The sequence below is a fragment of the Dendrobates tinctorius genome, unplaced genomic scaffold (assembly GCF_039654945.1).
Source record: "Dendrobates tinctorius isolate UK_male_01 unplaced genomic scaffold, ASM3965494v1 ptg000251l, whole genome shotgun sequence".
Lineage (NCBI taxonomy): Eukaryota > Metazoa > Chordata > Amphibia > Anura > Dendrobatidae > Dendrobates > Dendrobates tinctorius.
The window spans coordinates 534,818-546,974 of NW_027361918.1; the positions used below are offsets into that span (position 1 = coordinate 534,818).

Sequence of the window (12,157 nt, forward strand, 5' to 3'; positions counted from 1 at the left end):
TCAGCATCTATGCACCTTCCTAGGTTTAGTGACCTACAGTAGGCCTTGAATAAGGTCCGCTTCACAAATATTCCAACCACTTTATGACTGCTTGTCATCAGACCCGGGACCTCACACAAAATACAATTGACTGTGTCTGTGCGGTAGGAGCAGCTGCACTACTACTAGGAAAGGCATGTGAGATCACACTGACGTTTCTTTTGACAATCTATTCCCCACATGACATCCATGCCATACTCGTACAAGTTCAACCAAAACATCTGTCTATGGCCAGACAGCTCCGACTTGAGTGTGCCCTACTAATTCCTGAGTATGTCATCCTCAAAAGATGTCACGTTCTGAATCCAGCCACCCTCCTGCCTGTGGATTCAGAAAAGGGGGAATTGGTGACCGTATTGGCGAGTGAGGAAGGATACCTCGACATGACGCATGAACATGTCTGCATAGAACTGATGAGTCAGGAGACAGTTGGGTTTGCACACATTCATGAAAAGAACCTGTTCCTAATGCAGACTTTGAGTTTCTTTTTTGTCGATGGCCCCAGATACCACCAGGATGGACGATTCTACACTGGATATGCAGTAGTATCCTCACATGAGGTAATCCGAGCGGAACCACTCTCTCCTCACATGTCGGCGCAGGAGGCAGAGTTGAAGGCACTCACTGAGGCGTGTAGAGCCGCTGCAGGTAAAGTCGCTAATATTTTCACAGATTCGAAGCCCATTAAAAATGCAGAGCTGGTGAAACAATTGATGGAGGCATTGATGTTACCAGTCCAGGTTGGCATTGTCAAGGTAAAAGCACACACAAAGGTGACTCCGTGGAGGTAGAGGGCAATAGAAGGGCGAACGAGGCTGCTAAAATAGCACAAGGCGGCCTAGAGAGAGCAGTGGACGGTGGCGGGGAGTCAGCGTATTCCAGCCACATTGGGTCTAGATGTCCTGAAATCCCTCCAGCAAAAGGCTGCCCAAACAGAGAAGGTACACCGGGGGAGACTGGGAGCTGAGCTGAACTCAAATGGAGTATGGGAGAATAAGGATAAAATGTGCCCACCAAAGTCACTGTTCCCAATCATGGCGCAAGCAGCACATGGCCCCACTCACACCTCAAAAAGTCACATGTGTGCCATGGTAGATGCCTTCTGGATCGCTCCTGGTTTCAGTTACGCAGCCACGAAACTTGTACAATCATGCCTCATCTGTGCACAGCACAACCCAGGTAAAACAGTAAAAGTCCCTAAGAAAGCGACACCTAGGCCTCTCTACCCGCTTCAGAGACGGCAGATTGACGACATACAGCTACCAAGGTAGGAGTGTATGGGTATGTCCTAGTATGTGTAGATCTCTTCTCTGGTTGGCCGGAAGCCTATCCGGTAAAATGTGCAAATGCTAAAATGACTACAGACAAACTGATGAAAGAACTGATCTGCAGGTATGGTGTCCCAGAAGCCACAGAAACAGATAGGGGTACACACTTCACGGGAGAAATAATGAGGGCAGTCATGCAGGCCCCGGGTGTACAGCAAACGTTTCATACACCATATAGGCCACAAAGTAGTGGAAAGTGGAAAGACTAAATGGGACACTTAAACTGAAAATTCAAAAGGCCATGGCAGACACAGGAAAGAGCTGGGTGGAGCCATGGCAGACACAGGAAAGAGCTGGGTGGAGTGCTTGCCTCTTGCACTCTTTTCAGTCAGACACACTCCAAATAGAAACACAGGCTTGTCTCCCTTTGAAGTCCTGCTTGGTAGTGCACCAAAGACTGGTCTGTACTTCCCGCAGGTGCTACAAATGCAACACGGTGCTATGACAGCCTACGTCCAGGCCTTGCAGGAAAGATTTAATGTGGTGCATAAACATGTGTTCTCATCCATTCCACATCCTAATGCCAGTGCAGATGTGCATCAGCTGAATCCAGGTGATTGGGTGGTTATACGCAGACACGTGAGAAGGAGCCTAGATCCACGATTTGACGGCCCCTTCCAAGTCCAGCTGACCACATCCACTTCAGTAAAACTTGAGGGAAAGCCCACCTGGATCCACGCCAGTCACTGCAAGAAGGTCCTGTCAACAGTAGAATGACTGTACTCCTCATCACCTTGCTGGCAGTGACAGGGTTACTGCACTCTACAGAGACACAGGACAAACTCTTAAATGCTGACGGGGACAACAAACTTATTCGGCATCATGCTCTTCTTATAAAGGACATGGAAGGACAGAAACCGAAGGACTGTTGGATCTGTACACACAGCCCTGTATCTGCGAGGACTATGCCGTTCTTAGCCTTACCTCTGGAGCCATGGGAGGTATTAACCCCACACTGCATACACCATGAGACTTGGACTCAATCTAGGTGTGCCCCGTGATATATCTGCCTCATTGGCTATAATCGGATGGGCCGCTAATCCCTGGTTTCAGTTTAATATAACGCGGCCTAAAGGTACAAATGTGGTGGCGGGAATATGACTCAGATGTTGGAAATATGGTCACCAGGAGGAGGACTGAAGTCCCTCACTCAGACCCTATTCCCAATGATGGACTGTAGTTCAGTCTTCAACACACTGGAGCAGACACCTGTGGTGAGGACAATAATTGCTTCCGCATATACACTCGCGATCAAACACAGGTTAATGATACGGTGTACCAAGATGGTGTTGAAGGCTGTAAATCATCTAAGGGTAAAATAATAAGGAAAGAAAGGGGTAAATGTACATCTGGTGTAAGGGAAAACAAATGAATAATACTCGGTGTGCCCATAAGCCTATGTCAGGACTTGTGAGTTTATACCAATGTATACAGACCCCTGGTCACGTTTGTGTTCTCCCTGACGGAGTATTCTTGGTTTGCGGACATCGTGCCCACAGGTGGGTGAGCCCGGACATAAGAGGGGTCTGCACTCTTGCTAAACTGACACCAGACACTTTCATAGATCCTCATAGTAAAATAGACACTGCAGCAGTCCCAATTCACACCTCGTATAGAAGGGCTGCAGACAATAAGCCACATGGTAGGCCGCATCTAGTAGAAATGGGGATAACAAACAAAATATTCAGTAGTATGCTAATATACCCCTTCATAACCCAAATGTGGGATAAATTAGTGGAAGCTACCGACTACCTGGACAATCAGATTCTCCAGATTCTTGAAGTTCTTAATGAAACTAATACAATACAGAGACAATTAATCGTAGTTACTAACCAGCATACTATAGTACTAGATTACCTGACCGCAAAAGAAGGGGGAATGTGTCAGATAATTGGTCCCACCTGTTGTAATTATATCGACCCTGCTGGCAATCTCCAGATCAGGGCCAGTATAGACAAAATAGGTGAACTTAGAGACCAATGGTTAAAGCAACACAGTGCAAACAGAGACTCCTGGTGGGGTAACACATTCTCTTTCCTAAATCCAGCAAATTGGTTTAATGGCTTAGCAGGATGGATTTTTGGCATTTTGCAGACTTGTATGCAAATTTTGTTGTTTTGCTTATTGTGTTATGTAGCCGTAAAAGTGCTAATATATGTATTACTTAAGCTACTGAATAATGTATGTGTGAAAAAAGAATCTAAGGCTGAACCTTCTGTAGTGTATCATAGACCCCAGGTGGCCATTGCTGATGGGGAAGGTGAGTGTCAACACTATGGGTGGATGGGCGAAGCAGGTAGGAAGCCCCCTTATGGGTACTAGACCCATGAGACAGTAGCTCCTTTGTGGACATCAGCTGACCCTGTGGCAAAGGTTATAACATTTACAAAAGGGGGAAATTGATATAGAAGAGTTAATGGTTTGCTTTTATATCCCTTTAATTACCTTTAAGACTTCAATTGCCTTTTGCCTTATTATTGCTAGAATTATTCTTATGTACACTACTAGTCTCTGTCTCCAAGGAAACTATACTTGTTATCATATTTGTTCTCAACAACGTGTTCTGGGTATATTGTAAACAAGGTACGACCCTGAGGTGATGGTGGGGGCCAAATGAGCTCCAGAGTCACATATTGTTGTAAATGGTATAAAAACATGTCTTATATTTCATTACGTCAGATAAAGTGATTTGACCACGATCAGTGTGTGTGTCACTTTGTCTCCAAGCGCTTGTGAACAGAAAGGGGGAAAAACCTCACGATTCGGACTCACTGGTGATCTGGACAGCTGACGCTTGGTCAGAACAAAAGCAGCTACGACAATAGAAATATAGAAGAGTTTACCTCTCCACTCAGCAGATAATAGAAATATAGAAGAGTTTACCTCTTCACTCAGCAGATAATAGAAATATAGAAGAGTTTACCTCTCCACTCAGCAGATAATAGAAATATAGAAGAGTTTACCTCTCCACTCAGCAGATAATAGAAATATAGAAGAGTTTACCTCTCCACTCAGCAGATAATAGAAATATAGAAGAGTTTACCTCTCCACTCAACAGATAATAGAAATATAGAAGAGTTTACCTCTCCACTCAGCAGATAATGATAATATAGAGGCGTTTACCTCTCCACTCATCAGATAATGATAATATAGAGGAGTTTACCTCTCCACTCAGCGGATAATAGAAATATAGAGGAGTTTACCTCTCCGCTCAGCAGATAATAGAAATATAGAAGAGTTTACCTCTCCGCTCAGCAGATAATAGAAATATAGAAGAGTTTACCTCTCCGCTCAGCAGATAATAGAAATATAGAAGAGTTTACCTCTCCGCTCAGCAGATAATAGAAATATAGAAGAGTTTACCTCTCCACTCAGCAGATAATAATAGAAATATAGAAGAGTTTACCTCTCCGCTCAGCAGATAATAGAAATATAGAAGAGTTTACCTCTCCACTCAGCAGATAGTGATAATATAGAGGAGATTACCTCTCCACTCAGCAGATAATAATAGAAATATAGAAGAGTTTACCTCTCCGCTCAGCAGATAATAGAAATATAGAAGAGTTTACCTCTCCACTCAGCAGATAATAGAAATATAGAAGAGTTTACCTCTCCACTCAGCAGATAATAATAGAAATATAGAAGAGTTTACCTCTCCGCTCAGCAGATAATAGAAATATAGAAGAGTTTACCTCTCCACTCAGCAGATAATAATAGAAATATAGAAGAGTTTACCTCTCCGCTCAGCAGATAATAGAAATATAGAAGAGTTTACCTCTCCACTCAGCAGATAATAGAAATATAGAAGAGTTTACCTCTCCACTCAGCAGATAATAGAAATATAGAAGAGTTTACCTCTCCACTCAGCAGATAATAGAAATATAGAAGAGTTTACCTCTCCGCTCAGCAGATAATAGAAATATAGAAGAGTTTACCTCTCCACTCAGCAGATAATAATAGAAATATAGAAGAGTTTACCTCTCCACTCAGCAGATAGTGATAATATAGAGGAGTTTACCTCTCCACTCAGCAGATAATGATAATATAGAGGAGTTTACCTCTCCACTCAGCAGATAATGATAATATAGAGGAGTTTACCTCTCCACTCAGCAGATAATGATAATATAGAGGAGTTTACCTCTCCACTCAGCAGATAGTGATAATATAGAGGAGTTTACCTCTCCACTCAGCAGATAGTGATAATATAGAGGAGTTTACCTCTCCACTCAGCAGATAATGATAATATAGAGGAGTTTACCTCTCCACTCAGCAGATAATGATAATATAGAGGAGTTTACCTCTCCACTCAGCAGATAGTGATAATATAGAAGAGTTTACCTCTCCGCTCAGCAGATAATAGAAATATAGAAGAGTTTACCTCTCTGCTCAGCACATAATAATAGGAATATAGAAGAGTTTACCTCTCCACTCAGCAGATAATAGAAATATAGAAGAGTTTACCTCTCCACTCAGCAGATAATAGAAATATAGAAGAGTTTACCTCTCCACTCAGCTGATAATAATAGGAATAAAGAAGAGTTTACCTCTCCGCTCAGCAGATAATGATAGAAATATAGAAGAGTTTACCTCTCCACTCAGCACATAATAATAGGAATAAAGAAGAGTTTACCTCTCCGCTCAGCAGATAATGATAGAAATATAGAAGAGTTTACCTCTCCGCTCGGCAGATAATGATAGAAATATAGAAGAGTTTACCTCTCCACTCAGCAGATAATGATAGAAATATAGAAGAGTTTACCTCTCCGCTCGGCAGATAATGATAGAAATATAGAAGAGTTTACCTCTCTGCTCAGCACATAATAATAGGAATATAGAAGAGTTTACCTCTCCGCTCAGCAGATAATGATAGAAATATAGAAGAGTTTACCTCTCCGCTCAGCAGATAATGATAGAAATATAGAAGAGTTTACCTCTCCACTCAGCAGATAATGATAGAAATATAGAAGAGTTTACCTCTCCGCTCGGCAGATAATGATAGAAATATAGAAGAGTTTACCTCTCTGCTCAGCAGATAATAGAAATATAGAAGAGTTTACCTCTCCACTCAGCAGATAATAGAAATATAGAAGAGTTTACCTCTCCACTCAGCTGATAATAATAGGAATAAAGAAGAGTTTACCTCTCCGCTCAGCAGATAATGATAGAAATATAGAAGAGTTTACCTCTCCACTCAGCACATAATAATAGGAATAAAGAAGAGTTTACCTCTCCGCTCAGCAGATAATGATAGAAATATAGAAGAGTTTACCTCTCCACTCAGCAGATAATGATAGAAATATAGAAGAGTTTACCTCTCCGCTCGGCAGATAATGATAGAAATATAGAAGAGTTTACCTCTCCACTCAGCACATAATAATAGGAATAAAGAAGAGTTTACCTCTCCGCTCAGCAGATAATGATAGAAATATAGAAGAGTTTACCTCTCCGCTCAGCAGATAATGATAGAAATATAGAAGAGTTTACCTCTCCACTCAGCACATAATAATAGGAATAAAGAAGAGTTTACCTCTCCGCTCAGCAGATAATGATAGAAATATAGAAGAGTTTACCTCTCCGCTCGGCAGATAATGATAGAAATATAGAAGAGTTTACCTCTCCACTCAGCAGATAATAGAAATATAGAAGAGTTTACCTCTCCACTCAGCACATAATAATAGGAATAAAGAAGAGTTTACCTCTCCGCTCAGCAGATAATGATAGAAATATAGAAGAGTTTACCTCTCCGCTCGGCAGATAATGATAGAAATATAGAAGAGTTTACCTCTCCACTCAGCAGATAATAGAAATATAGAAGAGTTTACCTCTCCTCTCAGCACATAATAATAGGAATAAAGAAGAGTTTACCTCTCCGCTCAGCAGATAATGATAGAAATATAGAAGAGTTTACCTCTCCGCTCGGCAGATAATGATAGAAATATAGAAGAGTTTACCTCTCCACTCAGCAGATAATAGAAATATAGAAGAGTTTACCTCTCCTCTCAGCACATAATAATAGGAATAAAGAAGAGTTTACCTCTCCGCTCAGCAGATAATGATAGAAATATAGAAGAGTTTACCTCTCCACTCAGCACATAATAATAGGAATAAAGAAGAGTTTACCTCTCCGCTCAGCAGATAATGATAGAAATATAGAAGAGTTTACCTCTCCACTCAGCAGATAATGATAGAAATATAGAGGAGTTTACCTCTCCACTCTGCAGATAATAGAAATATAGAAGAGTTTACCTCTCCACTCAGCAGATAATGATAGAAATATAGAAGAGTTTACCTCTCCACTCAGCAGATAATAGAAATATAGAAGAGTTTACCTCTCCACTCAGCAGATAATGATAGAAATATAGAAGAGTTTACCTCTCCGCTCAGCAGATAATGATAGAAATATAGAAGAGTTTACCTCTCCACTCAGCAGATAATAATAGAAATATAGAAGAGTTTACCTCTCCGCTCAGCAGATAATGATAGAAATATAGAAGAGTTTACCTCTCCGCTCAGCAGATAATGATAGAAATATAGAGGAGTTTACCTCTCCACTCAGCAGATAATGATAGAAATATAGAAGAGTTTACCTCTCCACTCAGCACATAATAATAGGAATAAAGAAGAGTTTACCTCTCCACTCAGCAGATAATGATAGAAATATAGAGGAGTTTACCTCTCCACTCAGCAGATAATAGAAATATAGAAGAGTTTACCTCTCCACTCAGCAGATAATGATAGAAATATAGAAGAGTTTACCTCTCCACTCAGCAGATAATAGAAATATAGAAGAGTTTACCTCTCCACTCAGCAGATAATGATACAAATATAGAAGAGTTTACCTCTCCGCTCAGCAGATAATGATAGAAATATAGAAGAGTTTACCTCTCCACTCAGCAGATAATAATAGAAATATAGAAGAGTTTACCTCTCCGCTCAGCAGATAATGATAGAAATATAGAAGAGTTTACCTCTCCACTCAGCAGATAATGATAGAAATATAGAAGAGTTTACCTCTCCACTCAGCAGATAATGATAGAAATATAGAGGAGTTTACCTCTCCACTCAGCAGATAATAATAGAAATATAGAAGAGTTTACCTCTCCGCTCAGCAGATAATGATAGAAATATAGAAGAGTTTACCTCTCCACTCAGCAGATAATGATAGAAATATAGAAGAGTTTACCTCTCCGCTCAGCAGATAATGATAGAAATATAGAAGAGTTTACCTCTCCGCTCAGCAGATAATGATAGAAATATAGAAGAGTTTACCTCTCCGCTCAGCAGATAATGATAGAAATATAGAAGAGTTTACCTCTCCGCTCAGCAGATAATGATAGAAATATAGAAGAGTTTACCTCTCCGCTCAGCAGATAATGATAGAAATATAGAAGAGTTTACCTCTCCACTCAGCAGATAATGATAGAAATATAGAGGAGTTTACCTCTCCACTCAGCAGATAATAATAGAAATATAGAAGAGTTTACCTCTCCGCTCAGCAGATAATAGAAATATAGAAGAGTTTACCTCTCCACTCAGCAGATAATAGAAATATAGAAGAGTTTACCTCTCCACTCAGCAGGTAATGATAGAAATATAGAAGAGTTTACCTCTCCGCTCAGCAGATAATGATAGAAATATAGAAGAGTTTACCTCTCCGCTCAGCAGATAATGATAGAAATATAGAAGAGTTTACCTCTCCGCTCAGCAGATAATGATAGAAATATAGAAGAGTTTACCTCTCCGCTCAGCAGATAATGATAGAAATATAGAAGAGTTTACCTCTCCACTCAGCAGATAATGATAGAAATATAGAGGAGTTTACCTCTCCGCTCAGCAGATAATAGAAATATAGAAGAGTTTACCTCTCCGCTCAGCAGATAATAGAAATATAGAAGAGTTTACCTCTCCGCTCAGCAGATAATAGAAATATAGAAGAGTTTACCTCTCCGCTCAGCAGATAATGATAGAAATATAGAAGAGTTTACCTCTCCACTCAGCAGATAATGATAGAAATATAGAAGAGTTTACCTCTCCGCTCAGCAGATAATGATAGAAATATAGAGGAGTTTACCTCTCCGCTCAGCAGATAATGATAGAAATATAGAAGAGTTTACCTCTCCACTCAGCAGATAATGATAGAAATATAGAAGAGTTTACCTCTCCGCTCAGCAGATAATGATAGAAATATAGAGGAGTTTACCTCTCCGCTCAGCAGATAATGATAGAAATATAGAAGAGTTTACCTCTCCGCTCAGCAGATAATGATAGAAATATAGAAGAGTTTACCTCTCCACTCAGCAGATAATGATAGAAATATAGAGGAGTTTACCTCTCCGCTCAGCAGATAATAGAAATATAGAAGAGTTTACCTCTCCGCTCAGCAGATAATAGAAATATAGAAGAGTTTACCTCTCCGCTCAGCAGATAATGATAGAAATATAGAAGAGTTTACCTCTCCACTCAGCAGATAATGATAGAAATATAGAAGAGTTTACCTCTCCACTCAGCAGATAATGATAGAAATATAGAAGAGTTTACCTCTCCGCTCAGCAGATAATAGAAATATAGAAGAGTTTACCTCTCCGCTCAGCAGATAATAGAAATATAGAAGAGTTTACCTCTCCGCTCAGCAGATAATGATAGAAATATAGAAGAGTTTACCTCTCCACTCAGCAGATAATGATAGAAATATAGAAGAGTTTACCTCTCCGCTCAGCAGATAATGATAGAAATATAGAGGAGTTTACCTCTCCGCTCAGCAGATAATGATAGAAATATAGAAGAGTTTACCTCTCCACTCAGCAGATAATGATAGAAATATAGAAGAGTTTACCTCTCCGCTCAGCAGATAATGATAGAAATATAGAGGAGTTTACCTCTCCGCTCAGCAGATAATGATAGAAATATAGAAGAGTTTACCTCTCCGCTCAGCAGATAATGATAGAAATATAGAAGAGTTTACCTCTCCACTCAGCAGATAATAGAAATATAGAAGAGTTTACCTCTCCACTCAGCAGATAATAGAAATATAGAAGAGTTTACCTCTCCGCTCAGCAGATAATGATAGAAATATAGAAGAGTTTACCTCTCCACTCAGCAGATAATAGAAATATAGAAGAGTTTACCTCTCCACTCAGCAGATAATGATAGAAATATAGAAGAGTTTACCTCTCCGCTCAGCAGATAATGATAGAAATATAGAAGAGTTTACCTCTCCACTCAGCAGATAATAATAGAAATATAGAAGAGTTTACCTCTCCACTCAGCAGATAATAGAAATATAGAAGAGTTTACCTCTCCACTCAGCAGATAATGATAGAAATATAGAAGAGTTTACCTCTCCACTCAGCAGATAATGATAATATAGAGGAGATTACCTCTCCACTCAGCAGATAATGATAGAAATATAGAGGAGTTTACCTCTCCGCTCAGCAGATAGTGATAATATAGAAGAGTTTACCTCTCCACTCAGCAGATAGTGATAATATAGAAGAGTTTACCTCTCCACTCAGCAGATAGTGATAATATAGAGGAGTTTACCTCTCCACTCAGCAGATAATGATAATATAGAAGAGTTTACCTCTCCACTCAGCAGATAGTGATAATATAGAGGAGTTTACCTCTCCACTCAGCAGATAGTGATAATATAGAAGAGTTTACCTCTCCGCTCAGCAGATAGTGATAATATAGAGGAGTTTACCTCTCCACTCAGCAGATAATGATAATATAGAAGAGTTTACCTCTCCGCTCAGCAGATAGTGATAATATAGAAGAGTTTACCTCTCCGCTCAGCAGATAGTGATAATATAGAAGAGTTTACCTCTGCACTCAGCAGATAATGATAATATAGAGGAGTTTACCTCTCCACTCAGCAGATAGTGATAATATAGAGGAGTTTACCTCTCCGCTCAGCAGATAATGATAATATAGAGGAGTTTACCTCTCCACTCAGCAGATAGTGATAATATAGAGGAGATTACCTCTCCACTCAGCAGATAGTGATAATATAGAGGAGTCTACCTCTCCACTCAGCAGATAGTGATAATATAGAGGAGTTTACCTCTCCACTCAGCAGATAGTGATAATATAGAGGAGATTACCTCTCCACTCAGCAGATAATGATAATATAGAGGAGTTTACCTCTCCACTCAGCAGATAGTGATAATATAGAGGAGATTACCTCTCCACTCAGCAGATAGTGATAATATAGAGGAGTTTACCTCTCCACTCAGCAGATAGTGATAATATAGAGGAGTTTACCTCTCCACTCAGCAGATAGTGATAATATAGAAGAGCTTACCTCTCCGCTCAGCAGGGAGATGATCTGTAAGGTGAGGTCAATTACCCTTCTTGTAATCTCTTTCTTGTCTCCATCCATCTTTGTTGGGCCATTCAGGAGAGAACGCTGTGTGACGATCTGGGCTGGAGGTGACAGAGGAGCACCATTATTAGTACATTAGACATGGTGAGATTGACATTTTCAGAACATTTATGGTGATGACTTAGAAATGTTGTGGAGAACAGTGAAACATAACATGACACCATTTACCTGGAGCATCACTCTAATCATTATCTATTCTATTATTTCTAAACCCTGTTTTTCGGTGATTCCTTTGTATCCCCGTTCTTACTGCACCCACACACATGATACACCATTTGAAAGGTAAACTTGCTCCCTTCAGCAAGAAAAGAGCCAAACAAACCACACATCCACGATTTTATCACTAAAAACTGTTTAAACATTTATTTTCATAAACTGCAGAAAGACATAATGACCATCTGCAACCTCA

The 12,157-nt window shown here is 40.0% G+C and overlaps 1 protein-coding gene across 4 annotated transcripts in view; it reads right to left on the reverse strand.

Annotated features, from left to right (window-relative positions):
- The window catches only part of LOC141065418 (uncharacterized), a 289,170-nt gene that overhangs the window by 238,543 nt on the left and 38,470 nt on the right, over positions 1 to 12,157 (reverse strand). For 3 of the 4 annotated variants that reach the window (XM_073557898.1, XM_073557899.1, XM_073557896.1), the window contains exon 2: positions 11,668 to 11,789. In XM_073557898.1, the coding sequence (XP_073413999.1) occupies positions 11,668 to 11,745 (78 nt within the window). In that variant the 5' untranslated portion in view covers positions 11,746 to 11,789. The remainder of the gene's footprint in view (positions 1 to 11,667; positions 11,790 to 12,157) is intronic. The other variant, XM_073557897.1, reaches the window with a different exon arrangement.